The sequence below is a fragment of the Opisthocomus hoazin genome, chromosome Z (genome assembly GCF_030867145.1).
Source record: "Opisthocomus hoazin isolate bOpiHoa1 chromosome Z, bOpiHoa1.hap1, whole genome shotgun sequence".
Lineage (NCBI taxonomy): Eukaryota > Metazoa > Chordata > Aves > Opisthocomiformes > Opisthocomidae > Opisthocomus > Opisthocomus hoazin.
In genome coordinates this window covers 71,702,061-71,721,722 of record NC_134454.1, presented here as the reverse complement: position 1 = coordinate 71,721,722, position 19,662 = coordinate 71,702,061, and the positions used below count along the sequence as shown (strand labels likewise).

The following is a 19,662-nucleotide window of genomic DNA, read 5'->3' as shown; positions in this document are numbered from 1 at the left end:
AGTAGTAACACAACTCATTTGTAAAAAATGAAACTACAGCTTTTTCCAAAATCTCAGTCCTCTTTTAGTTTGAATGCTATTTTGGTTTTCTTTAATTTCACGCATAAGACCTTTAACTGGAAAAATGTGTGTAGTCTTTTAAACTGGTACCAACTGAGCTCAGATCCTCATTCAGCAAAAGTTACACATGTGCATAATTTCATCAACTTTGAGCAGTCCCACTGTGATAATATATTTTATAATGTGTAAAGGCAAGCATATGCATAAATTACTAATGTATGAGGACCTTTGCTCTTAAACCCATCTTTGAAATGATGCAGTATATTCTAAAATTTCCACAGATCTACCAGTAAAGGTTCACTCAAAGCGTTCTCATAAAATTAAGACAGGAGTTCGAAGACATATTTAACTATGATAGTGATGATTAACAGCTGTAGCTTATTTGCCTCAGAAGAACTTACAAAAATTCCACTAACATCCACTTATTCACCAAATTTCTTGCTCCAATTCAAAGAAAAAAATGGGGGATTTTTCTGGTAGTACCAAGACCTCCATATCTTTACAGAGTATTTTGAGTTCTCTTTTTCTTGCGTGAGGGACTGTGGGTTCTCCTGTTGCATGAACAACAAGATGACTATTTTACCAGGTCCAGTGCAAGAATTCACGAAGTGCTGAAGGGATGTCACTCCACCTGAGCATCACTCTGCTAAACACAAAAAGTCCTGCAAGCTGCTCTTTCACTGAGTGTTTAGTGAACCCTGAAAATCCCCGCTCCCAGGCCTGAATCTGGCTGATTATTACCTTTTCAGTTACTTATTAGTGAAGTCATTCAGGGGGCAGCGAAAGGACGGGAAAGGATGCCATACAAACGATTGGTAGATGAGGGCAAAGGCAGTTGCCTGGTATTTCCTCCGCGCAGCAAAGCCCAGAGAGACACAGACTCGAGAAAATCGCCCACTGTCTGAAGAGTTACTGCATCCCCAGAGCCGCTAAGGATGGGGAGGGGGTGGCTGGCTTCCTCCTGCAGGCAAATGACCAGCCGTCGACTGCGTTTTTAAGGGGTGATGTAAGAGAAATAAAACTTGACCAGCCAAACACACCCCCTACCTCAACGATGTGTTTGTCCTGCTGAGAAGGGCGAGAGGTGGCCGCGGAGCACGCCCAGCTCTCTCCTGCCCTACTGGGAGGGGGGCTGGCCGACAGGAAACGCTTATTAATTAATTGTGAGTGGGCTAGATGTCCCTTTAAGGTCTGCTGTGCTCTCCGAGGGCTGCAGCCGGAGGCTTGAGGGGGAGGTTTGGCTTTATTTGTACATCTTAGCGCCGGGCTAGCTCTACGGGGAGGTTTCCAGAGCTCAGAGGTCTTTGAGGGGTGGGTGGGAGGGAAGTTTGCGCGGGGGGGGAGGAAGCTAAATTCTTCTTGATGCGAAGAAACAACGTAAAGACCGAACAACAAACAGGAAATGCCTAACTCGGCTGCAAGGCGGACGGGCGGCGCAGAGCGCTGAGCTCCGCTGGCAGGGCAGCACCGCCGGGCAGCATCGCGGGACCCCCGCTCCCGGCCCCGGGCTCGCCCGAGCCCCGCCATGGCGGCCTCTCACTGGATCCTGGCAGGTGAGGAAAGACCCCTTTCTGTCTTGCTTTGGAGACCCCGGTCCCGAAGGCGCTTCTGCTCCCTGCGGGAGGGGGGGTGAAGCTGTTGGGGCTGGCAGCCGGGGGAGCCCGTCCGCGGCCCCTCCACCTGCCCCTGCCCGGAGCTGCCCCCAGCTGCAGCCCGGCGGGGACTTCTTCCTCGGTGTGCTTCTCTGCGGGAAATGTAATCCCTGAACCAGTCTGGGAACCAGGGAGAGGGGGGAAATCGGGGCTGCTAGATGAACTTGGATGAGTGAGAAGAAATACTATAATTGACTCTGGCTTGGGGAAAAGAGGTGCACCTGGCACCTTTTTTTTAAATTAGGGTAGTTTTTCTGGTTTCCTCCGTTTGGCTTTCAGATGTTCTGAGTGGCGCAAGGGGAAGTGAGGAAGCAGTTAACTACAACCAACTAACTTCAGAAAGATGAGTTCATCCGGAGGTGGAATATGTAATATTTCCTTTTAGGGTTTCATTTATTGTTAGGGACTTACTTGCTTTTGTGGTAAAACAAATACAGCAATTAACAATCCCCCTCTGTAGTAATGTTCTGCATCTGAAATCGGGGGGATCCAAGAGGTGGGAAAGAGGCGAAAGGCAGCGCTGGGATTCATGTGCTGGCAGACTTGGACACGGAGCTCCCCGGCAGCTCTTGCGCTGACAACTAGAGCACAGTGAACCTGAGACAGCACAGAGGAGGAAATCGATTTCGTAAGAATGGTCAAAACGCAGGTGCCAGCAAGCGGGCAAAAGGCAAGAGTAGGGTTTTTAACTCGTCGCTCTGTGCTTACTGTGCAAGAAAGAACAGGTACGGGAAAATGTGAAAATCTGAATGTAGCCCTTTGGTGTGCCGTATTTAGCCCTTCTTCATGGAGGTCTCCATTCATTTTCTTATGTGGTGATATTCTCCAAAATGTGCTTTTGTTTGTGTTCCTTCACAGAAGGAGGCTTCGTAAAGTGGCAACCATTTAGTGTGCCACAACTTCCCATCAGAGTTGCAAAGCTGCCACTGGTGCTGCTGACAGATAATTCACCAGTAGTGACAAAAAGGTTTATTGTCAGATAGGAAAATATCTCAAGGGTGGGTCCCGTCCAGGTCTGTCAGGGGCTTACTGCTTTTTGTTGGTTTTGGGTTTTATTTTTTAAAAAGTTGGTGTGAAACAGAATACACTGGGAAATAAGAGCAGGCAATACAGATACCAGCAATGGGGTTCAAATTGTCTCAGATAAGAGAAGCAGCCCTACATAAACAAGTCAAAATGTCATAAAAATAAGGACAAGGAGTTACATTGAAATTACATAGAATTAAAGTGGAATAAAAAATAAATGCAAATTAATTACATGCTTCTCTTTCTCAAAAAGAAAAAAAAAAAAGGGCAAATATCTGGCAGGCACTAGCAGCCAAAAACAATCTAGAAAAAAGGAGGTGCATAGAGTTGTATGTTTGTGTATTTATACAGGTTTGTGGTTTGTTTTTTTTTTTCAATTCAGCTTGGCATTGGTGAGGCCTCTGAGAATCTTGAGTACAGAAAGTCTGACACATGCAGACAGACAGGCTGAAGTGCACAGAGAAGTGACAAGCCTGATACAGGCTGAGGAGAGTGATCTGTCAAGAAAGACTGAATGAGTTAGGCTAGTTTATCTAGAAGACAGAAAACTAAGGGTAAAGTGTTGAGCATTTCAAATATGTGTTTCTACCAAAGTAGTATTAGTGAGACTATTCTTCCAGTTGTCAATGTTGTCTTTGCTTTGTGAGAGCGCTCAGTCTTGACTTGCTCTATCACGTATGTTGGTTTATAAAGAGATTGATGAATAGCTAGTTCTCCATGTCCAACAAAGGACAGGAGAAAACCAATGTGACTCACTGAGCAAAATCTCAAGGAATATTCAGAAGAAATTTCTTACTCTTCAGGTAATGAACTGCTAGAACAGGCTACCAAAAAAAACTTGCCCCGCCTATTCTCCTTCACTGAAAGTTTTGATGAAGTTTGATAAACACCTGTGAGGGATGGTTGATGTTTACTTCACCTGGCCTCAGTGTAAGTGGTTTGACTAGAGATCTGCGGAAGTTTTCTCCAGCCCTACATTTCAACAGAAGAGGAAGGAAGAAATCAATCCAAAGGGTTCCGTTACTTTTTAATGCTTCTTCACTTAGTTTTACGCATAGCCTGCTCCCTCCTGGAAGTCTGTCCTCATTGGTGTTGATCATGTTGTTGGTACTCATTACAAGTACTCATCTTTATAATAGAAAATACAAGTAATCATAAAGGCAGAACTGTATGCTGAAAATGAAGTGATCTCTGTCCAGAGCCTGCAAAGGCAGGACAGACGCAGGATAAAGGCAAGGCATGAAGAAGAACGTTCTCCCCAGCTTCCCTCTCCATCTTTATCTTTTCTCTTCCTTTGCTCTTGCAACAATAATGTCCAAAATCTCAAGAGATTTTCCCCTATATTTGAGATTCTTTCCCACTGTTTTTTCTTATCCAGGACTTGAATGTGTTTGTATGAATTCTAGCTAAAATAGCTGTAATACAGGGGAGAAGGGCTTTCCTGTGAACATGACCTCTCTTTGTCCAGAATTGGTACACAACCTGTCTTCAGAAAGCAGCTGATCAAAACTTGAAGATGTAGGGCAGTGTGTCTCACGTATTTTAAAATAGTAATACTCTTACAAAACCAGCATGGCTCCAAAATCCCTATAAATATATGCCGTCACCATTTTTGTCTTGTACTGCACTTAAGGTCTGAAAATAGACGCCAAATTGCTACAACTATTAGTATCTATAAAATTGTTTTTAAAAAGTGATAAATGGCAAGAAAAGTCAGATTCTGCACATACTCTTTTACCAAGACTGGAACAGACCATGTAATTTTGAACTCTTATCAAAACTTATATCAAAACTGTATGTAGATTTTAAAGTATCCAGTTGTTTTAGGTCGACTGGGGTCAATTTCATCTCTCTCCTTGACTTAACAAAAGTAGTACAAACTTACAAACTTACAGTTATATGGTTGTTAAATTTTTGGAAGTGTCATTTTTCTTCTACTGCTCATTCTTTGACGTGTTCAAACAAATAACAATACCCAGTACTAACTTTTTACCAGAGTAGGCAAAGCATCATCACTAGTAAATGTTTTCCTTTGTGAGTTGACAATGGTCTTGCTAATTGTGGATACATCATTCAAACTTAGAGTTGCCTCTAAATACTTGTGGATCACTGTTCATAACTGTATTAAGATCTTATGATTTTTTGTTTGAGAAAGGACTTCAGCGCATCCCAAAATGTCGCTTTCTACAACAGTCAATTTAATATGTTGAACGGCAACTTTGTTTTGAGGTTGATCTTTGTTTTGGGTTGGGTTTTTTGGTTTGTGTTTGGTTTTTTAATGCAGCAAGTCACCTGCTTGCATGAACTGAATGTTTATTTTCTACTGGATGGTACTGGATGCCAACTTGCAACCGTTATCTAAAGTATATCGCATCTCCAGGGATGTAAGGCTCCTTGTGAAAATTAGACTGGAACCAACGAGCAGAGAAAAGTTTGTAAATACACAGCAGGAAAAGAATAAAAAAAAAAATAAATGATGTGGAAGGTAAATATGTACTACAGCTAATTTTTCTTGAAAGAATAGCATGAGGTCAACCCTTGCAATTTTGTAATGGCAAAGAATGTACAGAAGAAAATTCATCATAAATCCACCATGCAGCACTTACATAGATCAGTGAAAGGAACTCCTAAGGAAAAGTTGAATGTATGCTCTCTGCCTAAGCCACAAAGCATTACAAAATTATGAGTATGTACAAGCCCAAATTAAACAGCTTTTTATACATGTGCTTATGTTATATTCCCTTGGGTGGTCCAGCTTCCTTCTGTGAAACTATTCAGGCTAACACAGTTAAGCATGTGTACTCACAGGAAGAGAGTCTAAGGTCTCATAAATAAATCCTATTATGTAATATCTGATAAAGTTGTTTTTACATCAGTATCAAGCTTAGAAACAAGGAACACACGTTATTGGGCCAGATTTGAGTTCAGTGTCCTGTCACAACAACTGACTAGTGCTAGATACTTGAGAAAAATTTATTTGTACACCATAATGGGAGATATGGGATGATTTTTGCTCACAGTACCCTTCTATGTCATTAAATCCTTGACTCCAAAGCCTTTCCTTCCAAGTTGCCAAATTCCATAATCCACAGTATTTTTTTTCCAAAAAAGAAATAACTAAAAGAAATCAGAAACTTCCTTTTAATAGTTCTAAATTTGCCACTTTCTCATCTCTGACAGGATGTCCTCTTTGGTTATCAGACTGTGTAGATATTCCAAACTTATTGTATCTGTTAGAGTTGTCCTGATACACTTATCATGGCACGTTACGTTGTCTGCTTTTTTAAGCATTTCTTTTCGTTCGAGTCATTCTTCATACAAGTATTTTGTCTATTCTCCATTCTTTTCTTCATTCTTTCTAAATTTGCAACATTCATTCTGAAATGGAGCTCTCAGTGTCATACACCATTTCAAAATAAGCTGCAATACTTGCATAATGTCATTATCTTTTTTATATTATTTCTGGCTTACGTATTTTTATATTATTTCTGTTAAATTTGTCTAGGCTGTGAATTGAGCTGCGTAGTTATCATTCAGGCCGCTTTTCTGTGCAAATACTACTGAAGTAATCTGTGTGTTTTTGCAAAGCGTATCACATTTGTCAACATCAAACTTCATTTGAAACGTGCTCATCTGCCTCTGAAGCTTCTCGTAACTGTCTCATGCTGACCGAGTAACTAGTAGATTCAGGAAGCAGGTCAAGTTTCAGGATGGGCTGAAGCGTCACTTTCGGGGTTAACCAAAATCTTTTAAAGTGAAGTTCAGTTTAAGAGCGATGTCATAGTAACAGTCCAGGTTCTGACGTTGCCCGGGTCTGGTTTTCACCTCGCCGGGTGACGGCGGCCTGACCAGCCGCCGCCTCCCGGCACCGCACCACGGGCGGAGCGGATGGGCCGCACCGCCCGCCCTCCCCGGCCCCGGGCGCCGCGGCGTCCGCTCACCGCACCCAGACAGCTGCCTGCGTGGCCGCACCTTTCCCATCCCTCTCTCGGTCTGTAACCAGAACCTTCCACCAATGCTTAGTTTTGGGGGTTTGTTTCTCCTCCTCGCAAACGTGAGGCTGAATCGTGGCTGTAAAGAGCTGGAGAAGGACGAGGGCGGACCCCGACCGCACAGGCAGAGGCGGTAGCGGGGGGGATGCACCAACGGGCGGTCCTCTCCCGCCTCACAGCAACGCAGGAGCGCGGCGGCTGCCTCCTAGTCTTCTGTCCGACCCCCCCGCCCTCCGCCAGAAGGTTTCCCGCTGGAAAGCCCCGACCCTGCGCGGCCCCTGCCAGCGGAGGCCCCAGCTCTGCCCCGCCGCGCGCCTCGCGCACCCACTCTGCGCGTAGCGCCTCCGCGCATGCGCCCCGTCCCGAGGCAGCGGTGGCGGGGAGGCAGCGACCGCGCGCATGCGTGTCGGACGAAGGCGGCAGGCCAGGCGCGCGTCTGGCCGGCGCCTCTTAGGCCGGGCTTTGCGCATGCGCCTTGGGGCGCTGGGCGCTACGCATGCGCGCTGAGCGGGGCGGCGAGCGATCGGAGGCTCGGCCGCACCGCGCCTGAGGTGCAGCCGAGGCTTTGCCGCGGGCCCGGGCCGCGCCGGTGTTCGGGAAAGGCCGCTTATCGCCGGGTAGGCCGTTCGTCCTCCGCCTCCCGCCGCCGGGCCTTCCGGGGCGGGCCTGCTGGCCGCCGCCGCCTCGGGTAGGGGGAAGCCGGGGTGGGCGCGGCGGCCCAAGGAACAGCCAGGATGAAGCTGGTGAGGAAGGACCTGGAGAAGGATAACGCGGGGCAGGTGACTCTGATCCCCGAGGAGCCCGAGGACATGTGGCACACCTACAACCTGCTGCAGGTGGGTGACAGCCTGCGGGCCTCCACCATCCGGAAGGTGCAGACCGAGTCGGCCACGGGCAGCGTGGGCAGCAACCGCATCCGCACCACCCTCACCCTCTGTGTGGAGGCCATCGATTTTGACTCACAGGCCTGCCAGCTGCGCGTCAAGGGCACCAACATCCAAGAGAATGAGTATGTCAAGATGGGGGCCTACCACACCATCGAGCTAGAGCCCAACCGACAGTTCACGCTGGCAAAGAAGCAGTGGGACAGCGTGGTGCTGGAGCGCATCGAGCAGGCCTGCGACCCTGCCTGGAGCGCCGATGTGGCAGCCGTGGTCATGCAGGAAGGGTTGGCTCACGTCTGCCTGGTCACGCCAAGCATGACGCTTACCCGTGCCAAGGTGGAGGTGAACATCCCCCGCAAGCGGAAAGGGAACTGCAGTCAGCATGACCGGGCCCTGGAGAGGTTTTATGAGCAGGTGGTGCAAGCCATTCAGCGGCATATCAACTTTGACGTGGTGAAGTGTGTGCTGGTGGCTAGCCCAGGCTTTGTACGGGAGCAGTTTTGTGACTACATGTTCCAGCAGGCGGTCAAGACTGACAACAAGCTTCTGCTGGAGAACAGGTCCAAGTTCCTACAGGTAAGGAGCTAAGCAGTCTCTGAAGTGGGTAAAAAGAGGCTTAAGAGCTGTCTGTCATAACTGAACATGATTACAAGGGTGATGGGAAATAATTCATTTATTAGAATAAATTTCTGTCTGAGCACCACATGGAAATTATTCTCATACCTCCCAAACTTTAAGGTAGTTACATAGGATACAGGGATGGCTCTTTCATACAATACCTTAATGTGTAGTAAAGAATATTAAGAACTTTAAGCTCCCTATAATGACATATTTCATCTTAAGTTAAAAGGGAAGCACATGTTGAAAAATAGTTTAATCTGTCATGCTATATAGCATGCATGTTTAATAACAGCTTTCTAAAGCTGTTTAAAGAAGAAAAAAAGAAGTACCTGGATGTGATGGAAGTTAGTTGTGTTGTTAGTTTTGTACTATAGTTAAAAGTTATGCAGACCATAGCATTTTTTCCTGTTCTTTAGTAATCTCATTGATTGAGTCGGTGGGTTTTTCCACCTTTCACTGAAATAGGCAAACTCAGAGCCTAAAATAAATTGTCCCTTTCATAAGGATACTTGTGTCATTTTTTAATATTATAGGCCTGTAATGTATGCTTGCAAAAAGCCGGGAAGGGGGGCAGAGAAGCGTATGCCAATACTTAGTGGTCACAAAGTTTAGGAGACAAATTGCACCAAGAAGCCTTTGTAGCAAAGTAGTAGTAGTAAGTGTGAAAAGTTTCAGTGTACTTCACAGCTTTGCAAACATAGTAGCTAAGCAGTTGTGCAAGACTTAATGCTTTTGTACTGTGTGTCTGCAGTCTTAAGAGGTCTTCCTCTTCTGCAGTGCTTTATTTCTTGGTAGTTTCAAGTGGCCTTGTGCTGAGAACTGTCTGCAACAGCTTGCGTATTTAACCCAGTCTTTGAACAAGAGAAACAGCTTTCCTGTACTTCTTAAAATACAGCTTAAGGGATTTGGTACAAGCTTTGGGTTGCAGGAGAGATCCTTTAGGGAAAGAATCGTGTGGTTTCAAGGAAGAGATAACTTCCTTTAATAATTATCAAGATAAATATTGTGTATAGTGGAAGCTGTTTGTGATTGGCTAATCAAGCAAATGATCTTTTTTATTTAAAAAAAACCCAAACCTTTGACTTTTTTTACTACAGGTCCACTCTTCCTCAGGACATAAGTACGCATTGAAGGAAGCCCTCTGCGACCCAGCTGTAACTAGCCGTCTCTCTGACACTAAGGCAGCTGGTGAGGTCAAAGCCTTAGATGACTTCTATAAAATGCTGCAGCATGAGCCTGACCGGGCTTTTTATGGGCTAAAACATGTGGAGAAGGCCAATGAAGCCATGGCCATTGATACCTTGCTGATCAGCGATGAGCTCTTCCGGCACCAGGATGTGGCTACACGTGCCCGCTATGTTAAGTTGGTAGATAGCGTACGAGAGAACATGGGCACAGTACGCATTTTCTCCAGCCTGCATGTGTCTGGAGAGCAGCTTGGCCAGCTGACAGGCGTGGCAGCCATCCTGCGCTTTCCTGTTGCAGAGCTGTCTGACCAGGAAGACGAATCTAGCTCTGAAGAGGATTGATAACAGTGACTTCATTCATGGTTTCTTTTCCAAGTCATGTTGAAATTACATTAAAGGCCCCACCTTCCTAAATACTGTGTGCAGATGTGCCATGACATGTAATTTAAGTTTTTGATAGTATTTTGTATACTTTGTAGCTCTGCTTAGCACAGTAATGCGCATCTGTTTGATGGTAATGATTATTGGTTTACTGTGCATCAGAGCTGACTGGTTTTGCAAGTTACACCCTGGACCTCCAGCAATACAAGAAACTGATTTGACTCCCCAAAGTTGCTTGTTCTGCATGCTAAGGCAGACTGGCGTCTTAGTGTTTTGGAATGTATATGAAAAGATAATAAACTAAGTGGGAGAAAATTATGTCAGACTGTCTATTTCTGTTTAAATGCTTGAAAACAGTATTGCAAAACAAATGTAAACTGCATGCAAGACCTATCAAAACTGTGCTTGATTTTATTAGGAACTCACCGTTCTTCCTAAGATGTGGCAAAGGAACAGGATCAACATCATCTGTTAGGGCATTTTTTTTGTGGTGTGAGTCTAACCACTTAAATATTTCTGTGAAACACTTGAAGCAATTTTTCAGAAACCAGACCCTTTAAACTAACCATTTCCTCCCTAGTGTGATAGTAGATGCAAAACAATTTGTGAAGCTCAGTGCACCCATTTCAGTTACCCTTTTGAATGCTATTGTCTTGAGAGATTGTCCTGACGACTGACAAGCTATGATATATGTTGTCATTGACTGTGTTGTGATGAATTGGCATCGGGACTGTTTAGCACCCAGTTCTGAGAACGTATATGAAAAGGCTTACAAAATCAGGACCCTAGTTTCCATGAGGAGTCTTTTTACAAAATATAATTGAGTTCATAATCTAGTATTTGTCTATTTGTGTACCTCTTTAAAAATACACATACCTGGTGATACAGAAGTAAGGATTACAAATTGATAAATTGAACTTCAGCTTAAGGTAATGACAACTGTAAAAATGAAAATTAGTTTTCCAGTTATGTGATCTGCTCAAAGTATTGAGAGCCACTCTTGAGTTTTGTTTCTTCACTGGGCAATAAATCTTAGGTTGAGGAAGCAGAAACCATTGTCAGATTCTGACATACCTGCAAGTGGATTGTTGACTTTAAACCAGTATTTGGTGATGTAGGTTGTGTGTGCAAATAAGCATTTCTTTTTTTTTAAATGCGGGGGGAGGGTGGGGGGTGGAGGAGAAACTTACTAAAAATACATTTCATTTAAGAAAAACATGGTACCCAGTACTTCTGGGTTAAAAGCCATCTCCCCTTTTCACATCATCCATACAGTGTAAGGAATGCATTGAATAAAACTTACATTAGACCCGTACTTCTGTCAACACTTTGATTCTTCTCTCACTGAAGACAAGCAAGCCCATTAAGACAGTTGTTTACAGTCAGCTTGCACAGATAAACTACCGTATTTGAGCTTTACATTTTTGTCTTGAATGGTGGTGAGTGCCATAAGTCATGGAATGCTCAGGTAGGCTTCCTTCAGCAGTTAGGACTGGTTAAATTTAAATTTCTTTTTTTTTCTTTTAAAAATCTGCCTAAGTGGATTATACGCTAGAATAGAAGGCACCCTAATTTCTGCTATATACAGAGTTAAAGAACATATGAAACAGGGGGAAGAATCTGACCTTCAATAAATATTCCTTACATGCAGCAAGTTGCAGCTTTAAATAAGCTCACAATGTCTAAATAAAGTCGTTAATCTATTTAAACTTGTAGATTAGAATGATAATTTGTAGTAATGGTACACAAATGATACTTATATTCAAAATTGTGCTACACCAGGACATTTTTAGTTTAATTCTCAGAAAACAGAGACAAATCAAACTGCTCCTCAGTTGTGGAATGGTTTACTGTTCTATTAGACCAAATTGATTTCAATTATTCTGTCTTAAACAAGAAATTATGAAGAGTTTTTGCTGTGTAGTATAGGGAGATTGCAGTGGCCATTCTGCAAGTCTGTGTTTTGTGCTTGTGGTCTTGTATCACCAAGGAAAAGAAGTAGGCATTTTGTGGCTTATTTGGGTTTTTTTAAGGTATAACAGCAAACATCTGGTAAGAAAATATGTTCACAGTGATTCTTTGAATTATTTAAACTTAGAATTAAAATTCTGGACTGATGTTACAGTTTATGAGTGTTTTTCTTTTTTTAGCTATTGCTTTCATGGCATTGAGTCTCTGAAAGAAATACACATCTAGCTGCCCAAAGTATGGAAGGGTGGGATTTTTTTTGTAAGTCTTTTTGTAGCAAAATAAATATACAATCACTATGTAGACAAATGCATCCTGTTTCAGGAAGCAGCTTAGGGGCCTGGTATTGAGCGTAGGCTGTGTTCAGTAGTTGCAGATGCTTGACCCGGCAAAGTTCCAGCGTTGCTAGTATCTTTTACATTTAGAGGCACTTTAAATAGTTGGAAAGTCCATATTGACAAAGATGCTTGCTTGTACACATTTAAGCAGAAGATGCATGTTATCTGCAGATCAAATGACTAAGTGCTAGAGCCATGGGAAAATGTCTTTTTTTCGGAGCTAAGCATATGTGAACTAAAAACTGCATGCAATGTGAAAATTATTCTCTTGCACCATGAAGTATTTAGTAATTTTGAATAGTGTCTCAGTTTCTGATTATGTTTTAACATAATCCTGTGAAGTACTAGCATGATTTATCTTCCATTTTTTCAGTTTTCAAAATAAATGCACATTGTAGGACTTCTTAATGTTTATTTCATTTGGTAGGAAGAAAGCTTTAAAAAGTATCATGAAATCAGCTTGATCCTAAACACTGCTGTGCTCTTAGCTTCAAAGATTCAAATAAATTCATTCATTTAGGTCATAAAGCCTCTCTTATAAACTCATACTTTGGAACAGGCCCCAGTTGTTAGTTTTATCACCTTTGGCATTTAAATCCAGTCATACCAATGTTTTTGTGGCTCTTTACTGAGTAAAATATGGTGCAAAATATGAGGTCACCACCAGCAAGAGACCAAAATAATCCTACCGGTTATAAAGCAAAGTATAAGATAAATCTTTCAGTAAAACTTTAAAGCATTTAACAGTATTTCATCTAAGGAATTCCTCATATCCCTTCTTACTGTCTTCACCCTTGCACACTATATGAGTAAAATGCTGGTAATAAATGATCTTTTGACCACTCCCTGACCACCAGTATAACAAGAGCCCATAGCTCTTCAGCTTAATTTGTGATGTAACTAGCATGATGTTTTTAAAGCCATGTAAATGTCTGAAGTAATTTTCACTTGCTACTGTTTTCTTAAAGGTTAAGTAGCCCTGAGTATTAAAACCATAGTATTTTCCCTTGTAAAATTTCTTAGTTTAGCTTCTGAGCTGCTGACCTTGGTTTGCGTTTTTCTATGAAGCTATATTGTAGCTACCTTCTCAGCTGACTGATTTATAGCTTGAGCCTCTTTGATTTCTTTCTGGAAGCTGCATTATCCATCTAGAGAATGTGCTCAGTTTCATAAAGGCAAAGTGGGGATAAAAGGTGTAATCATGTGCATGTGATCTAGTCGCCCAGTCCATTCGCTTTTCTGTCAGATTTTTATATCTGATTTTAAAGAAAACAAGCCTGTTTCATAAAAGAACAGATGTCTAGTTTTGCAGGAAAAACCATGTTCTCAGAATGTTTATGCTGTTGTTCTGTCTGAAGCCACGTTTGTGGAGTGCGTGATCTATTTCTTCCACAAAAGATCCACGAAAGCAATTTTTAAAATGTGAAACTGCAATTAGAATGTCTGTAATTCTAAGGAATCCTTGTTTATAACTCAAAATTGGAATTCCTGTAAGACACATAATAACAAAAAAAATTAAGGAATGACTTCGGAGAACTACTTATCTTTGTACTTTTTAGGTACGGCAAAACTTCAGACTTGAATTTTTTTTTCTTGCTCTCTGGTATGCCACTGCTTTTATCAGTTCCTTTTTTTTTAAGATAAAGTTAAAATGTTTATTTTGGAATGAAGTTCTTAAAATGTAGAGCTAGGCGCAGCTGAGGTGATTCAAGTTGATGGCCGTCAAACAAAACAGAAGTTTCTTTCTCAAGCTGTGCTAATGTGGGGAATGATACAGGTCTGGGAGTCCTTCCCTTCTCAGTTCTTGTTAAATACACACCTGCCACTTGTTACAAAGTGAATGGTAGAAGTTTTGAAGCTGTTAGGATTCTTGGTTTTGGTTTGATTTAGCAGGTGGTGGGAACAGAAGAGAGACGTGGCATTGCAGTAGATTATTTTGCAGAATCTCTGTTTCTCCTGCAGTGGCCAGAACTTGGTTTTAGAGTCTACTGTATTCAGATTTTGTATAGGAAAATAGTATTTTGCAAACTGATTATTCTGCTAATTTAGAGTTAAGAAAATTCCTAACCATTTAGGGCTTGTGATTGTTGTTGCAGTTCTTAATTCAGGCTCTGATGTGGGTCAAGCCTGGGCTTTTTCAGCAGTGGAAAGAGTAAACACAGGCTGTGGAGCTTCTTGTGTGACAGTTGCCCAAAGAATTGCTTAATAAGCGCAATGTTTAGTCCTGCCACATTTTTTATGCTTGACTCAAGTAGGGCATTGACTTTGATTTGAGGATAACTGCTTGCACGATACAGAATATAAAGGAAAGAAATGTCTCCAGTCTTAACAACCAAGCTGTAGTGCATATTCTCTGTGAACTTCCGAACTTTACTGTTTCAGATAATGCAGTATGGCTTTTATGTGAAAAAATTGTCTCCTAAGGTGTCTTAGCCTAAAACAGAGTGTGAGGAAAAGGTCCCTGAAATCATGCTTGTTTATTCTGTTGTCTGAAAATAATTCTTCCTCTTGTCCCACTTGAGGGCTGTACAAGAAACAGAGAGAGGGGCTGATACCAGGACAGCACTTGCTTCCAAGTCAGTCTCTTCTGGGAAGTGCAACACGAAGCAGCAGCTTTCAAGCCCTGCCAGCTCTTGTCAGATTTTGCTATATCAATCTCTAATTTATTGCCCTCTTTTTGGGAAATGCTATGTTCACAGCTAATGTAATTACTGTCATGCTGCTCTGACAGTTACGTAGAAGTCAAGTTAGAGCTGATCATGAAGCCTCCGACAAAATAGCTGTTCCATTCGAGAATGTTAATTAGCTGAAACCAGTCCTCCTTTTTAGGAATGTACATACCAGACTTGATGGGAACTTTTTTCTCTGGTCCAAAATGGAATTTCTAATCAAAGTTAAGCCTAGAACAGCAAAGAAAGAGTCTGAGGGTTTAAGGAGTCATATGGGCAGAAGACACGAATCTTTAGGCTTTTTTCTGATTCATTGTTAATATTAGGGTAAAGATGCTCAATTTTCTGCCAGTGTCTTCCCTAAGTGCTCTTCCACATTGTATGAGGAAATAAATATATTTTGGCTGAGACAGCTAAACCACAGCTGTCTCAGGTGTGATATCTTGGGATATGGGAGACAATTTTCAGATTTCTGATCTGAATGGGACAGGAAAGTGACTGAAAGCTGGGACTGTTCCTACCTAACACGCTCCAACTGTAGTCTTCATGTTTCAGAAAAAAGCGATGAGTAGGCTTCCATGTTTCAAAAAGATTTTGAACCTGGTGGCACCCAAGCAAACCCACTTTCGAAAACAGGTAGATAATTTCCCATGCAGCCTTAATACAAAACCTTAGGCATTTAGGTGACTTAGAACAAATGCTTTTAGCTGACTTTTTACTGAAAGGGCTTCAGAACAAAGAAATGAAACACAAAATACATGGAAAGATGTGTGTGTGTATAAAGATGCAGTATCCTCAAAGAGTGTGGTATCTTCAAGTTAAAAAAAAAAAAGCTAATTTGACTCTTCGCTTGTAGTTGCTTTGGTAGCTGAAGGAGTGATTCAGGTCACAGGCTTGATAGTTATCTTCAGATCTCAAGATTTGTTTATGGTAAATGGACCTTGGTAGCAAAAGCTACATTTAGGATGTCTGATGGTTGTTGAATGCTCGTGAACATCTCCTTCAGTGGTTTCTGAAGCTCTGAAAGCTGCCTGCCGCAGGTTTTGCTGAAGAGAATTGCCTTTTCTTTGACCTTCAGTGTTCAGCCTGGTGACTTCAATTGTAGAGCTATTTTAGTTTAGGTGTGAGAGAAATTAATAATTGTATTTGTTGATCTTACCCAAATAGTTGTCATAACACCACTTCCACTCCCTTTGTTAAAGAGAACTGTTTTATCCCACTTATTCCTCTCTGGAGTAGAAATTGGTGTTCTGCTATAGGATGGCTAAAAGAAGCTGAAATGGACTTTTTTGCTGGAGCAATGTCCTGAGGCTGCCCTCGCTGCGAGGCTGTACCTAGGAGCTGCTGGGACAGCGGTGGCAGAAGAGGAGCAGCTGCTGCGTGAGGGAGCTTTTCCAAGTTCCAGAGCGGTGAGGAAAGATGAAAAGCTATGGCTGAATGGAAAACATGACATGCTGTGTTGGGCACAAGACTTCATCTCCAAAGAGAACTGCAGTGGATGTTTGAAATGCCCGTACTCAGTTCTAACAACTCATCCTCAATTGAGGGCAAGATGCCAGCCGATGCTGTTAAGCTTATGTCCAACGGAGAGGAGCATTGAGCCTGAGGCTGAGACTTGCAATTGAGATATTGAGACCTTGCTAATGCTGTCACTACGGAGTAACCAACTTCTGACAAGCCTGCTACACAGGTGTCACACATGGAGTCATTGCTGTATCTGAGGCTTGTGAAAGACTTATCTTTGTCTTCCTTTCATATCTGTCTGAAAGTCATGTTTTATAAAAGTAGTATGTAGTGCTTTGAGAAACATACACCTTGGTGTGTTGGGTTGGCAATCAGTCTGATAAGCAAAGGACAAATTTCTAGTCAGACATTAAAAAAAAAAAAAAAACACAACAGAAGCTGATGGAAATAAATCTTCCAGAGTTTTTGAGGGGGCGCTTAGAGAGAAGAAATGGTCAGAGAAAGCCAGAGAAAAAATAGTGTTAAAAGGTTGGTTGGGTTTTTTTAACAGCGTTTCAGGTTGTTTTAACTAAAGCATTATACTTTAAGATAACAAGACTAGTCAGTCAAGTCCGTCAAATGGCAAGCTTTTAGACTTTTTCTCTTGAAAGCCTCAGAAATCAGTTATTAAAAATCTGTTAATACACAGTCAATCTTTGTGATCTTGGTAAACAATAGATTTGTGATTGCTTAGGCAATTGCAAGCCATCTGCGTATGTTTTATCCAAGTCTACTTGCATGGTTCTGTGTGTTTTTGTTATAAGAAAAAAGTCCTTTTAAGTGTTCATAAAGAACAAAATTAATATTGACAATTAATGCTGACAACTGTGAGTCTAACCTTTCCTAATTTTGAAGACTTGTCTTTCTAGTCTAAACAGATTATGTAAATTTATAATAGTCTTCTTTTTTTTCAGGGGAGAGTATTGAAATTGTCACTCAAAAGTGTTCAGGGCCTTAGGAAGTAATATTTTGAAAGTAAAATTTTCACTTCTAGAACACTTTTAAAACTACTTCATTCCCTAGATTAAGCACTTTTATTTTGACATAAGAACTGGCAAGAAATAAGTGTATGTTGGAGAGCAGAAAGTTCCTACTACTGGAAAAATGAGAAGTTGGAACAGCCTTCCAGTCAGAAAAAATCAGAGCAAAAGGTCGCTTTTATATGGAATTTGTTTACCCTGAAAAATACGATCTAGTTGCCAGCAATAGATAGGAATCAATTTGGCAATCCTGTACCCTGTGCTCTGAACAGAAGCAGAGTGCTTGCTGTTGTTATTTTGCCAGAGCACTGTGTTGCCCCATTTATATCAGTCCAATTCTCAGTGCATGTGTTCGCACCACATCTCAACAGACGCACCACATTGCACCACAGTACTGACCTTGTGTCAGACAGGGATTACCTGTCTGAGCTGATAATGCAAAGATGCTTAGATTAAGTACCTGTTATGGTTTAATGAGTACTTTCCTTTTGATCTCTGCTAGTTTGATGTCCTCCAGGAGCTTTAAAGATGTCACAGTCTCCCATGATATCCTCCTGGGGAAGCTGAGGAAGTGTGGGCTGGATGAGTGGTCGGTGAAGTGGATAGAGAACTGGCTGAATGGCAGAACTCAGAGGGTTGTCATCAGCGGCGCTGAGTCTAGTTGGAGGCTGGTGACAAGTGGCGTCCCTCAGGGGTCAGTACTGGGCCCAGTCTTGTTTAACTTCTTCATCAACGACCTGGATGAAGAGTTAGAATGTACCCTCAGCAAGTTTGCTGATGACACCAAACTGGGAGGTGTGGTAGATACACCAGAAGGCTGTGCTGCCATTCAGCGTGACCTGGATAGGCTGGAAAGCTGGGCAGAGAGGAACCTGATGAGGTTCAACAAGGGCAAGTGCAGGGTCCTGCACCTGGGGAGGAACAACCTCATGCACCAGTACAGGCTTGGGGTGGACCTGCTGGAGAGCAGCTCTGCGGAGAGGGACCTGGGTGTCCTGGTGGACGACAGGTTAACCATGAGCCAGCAGTGTGCCCTGGCTGCCAAGAAAGCCAATGGGATCCTGGGGTGCATCAAGAAGAGTGTGGCCAGCAGGACAAGGGAGGTTCTCCTTCCCCTCTACACTGCCCTGGTGAGGCCTCATCTGGAGTACTGTGTCCAGTTCTGGGCTCCCCAGTTCAAGAAGGATGAAGAGCTACTGGAGAGAGTCAAGCGGAGGGCTACAAGGATGGTGAGGGGACTGGAGCATCTCCCCTACGAGGAGAGGCTGAGGGAGCTGGGCTTGTTCAGCCTGAAGAAGAGAAGGCTGAGAGGGGACCTTATAAATGCCTACAGATACCTGAAGGGTGGGTGTCAGGAGGATGGGGCCAAGCTCTTTTCAGTGGTGCCCAGTGACAGGACAAGGGGCAATGGGCACAAACTGAGGCACAGGAAGTTCCGTCTGAACATGAGGAGGAACTTCTTCCCTCTGAGGGTGACGGAGCACTGGAACAGGCTGCCCAGGGAGGTTGTGGAGTCTCCTTCTCTGGAGATATTCAAGACCCGCCTGGACAAGATCCTGTGCAGCCTACTGTAGGTGACCCTGCTTCGGCAGGGGGGTTGGACTAGATGACCCACAGAGGTCCCTTCCAACCCCTACTATTCTGTGATTCTGTGATTCTGTGATTCTGTGATTCTGTATTAAAAAATAATTTTTGAGCATTTTATTTGTAAATAGGCACCAGACTCAAGTTATTGATCATTAAATGTGTTTCCTTTAGAAAGCATGTTTTCTCCAACGATTCTGAAGCAAGCTGCTGTGAGTTGGTCCTCTGTGTAAATTGGCGCAGCTTAGAAGAGTCTGTTTTAGACAAAGGCAGCTGCCATATCCAAAGAGCTGTAGGCCAAAGAAGAATAAAAACAGCGCAGCATCAGCACTGCTGTGCTGCCTTGTAGCTGGGCTGGAAGGAAAAGCTGGAAGTGATCTGTTGCCACTCTGCTGCTGAAACTATAGCTGAGGTGCTTCTTGCATAAAGCTGATATTAAATCTATGGTGAGGTAGCATGGATTTGCAAAAGGGGTGTTGTGGGACACGAGGTGGTGGCACAAAGTTCTTTTATGCCTTTTTAGGAGGTCCTGTTTTAACACTCATAGATCCTGTTGAGTGTTACGAGACTGAGTCACTCTTAAATAACAGCAACACTGACCTTTGCTTTGCAAGCTTCAGTTTAGCCTGGACAAGTGGCATCTGCATAAGAAAATAACATTTCCTCACTGCTCAGCTTCCATGGTAGTTTTGTGAAGTTGGTGCAGATGTTTGAAAGAAAAGAGTAACAGGTTTTTTTATGGAACTCCTGGTAACACCAGAATACTTTCTGACCAGGACTGTGCTGGACAGCTATCTTAAAATCACGGGTGTACTTC

At 42.9% G+C, this 19,662-nt stretch overlaps 2 protein-coding genes across 4 annotated transcripts in view; both read left to right on the top strand.

Moving 5' to 3' along the window:
* The first annotated feature begins 1,136 nt into the window (after positions 1 to 1,136).
* Positions 1,137 to 19,662, top strand: part of ITGA1 (integrin subunit alpha 1) — a 76,332-nt gene continuing 57,806 nt past the window's right edge. For 2 of the 3 annotated variants that reach the window (XM_075410779.1, XM_075410777.1), the window contains exon 1: positions 1,432 to 1,613. In XM_075410779.1, the coding sequence (XP_075266894.1) occupies positions 1,586 to 1,613 (28 nt within the window). In that variant the 5' untranslated portion in view covers positions 1,432 to 1,585. Of the gene's footprint in view, positions 1,224 to 1,431; positions 1,614 to 19,662 lie in introns of those variants that run through there. The other variant, XM_075410778.1, reaches the window with a different exon arrangement.
* On the top strand, positions 7,206 to 11,930 carry PELO (pelota mRNA surveillance and ribosome rescue factor). Its single transcript, XM_009943676.2, has 2 exons — positions 7,206 to 8,190; positions 9,333 to 11,930. The coding sequence occupies exons 1-2, from the start codon at positions 7,465 to 7,467 to the stop codon at positions 9,762 to 9,764; spliced, it is 1,158 nt and encodes a 385-aa protein (XP_009941978.1). The 5' UTR covers positions 7,206 to 7,464; the 3' UTR covers positions 9,765 to 11,930.

Coding starts and splice junctions, on each gene's coding strand:
- PELO (XM_009943676.2), top strand. CDS start 7,465: ATGAAGCTGGTGAGGAAGGACCTGGAGAAGGATAACGCGGGGCAGGTG. Junction 8,191..9,332: donor ACAGGTCCAAGTTCCTACAG/GTAAGGAGCTAA, acceptor TTTTTACTACAG/GTCCACTCTTCCTCAGGACA.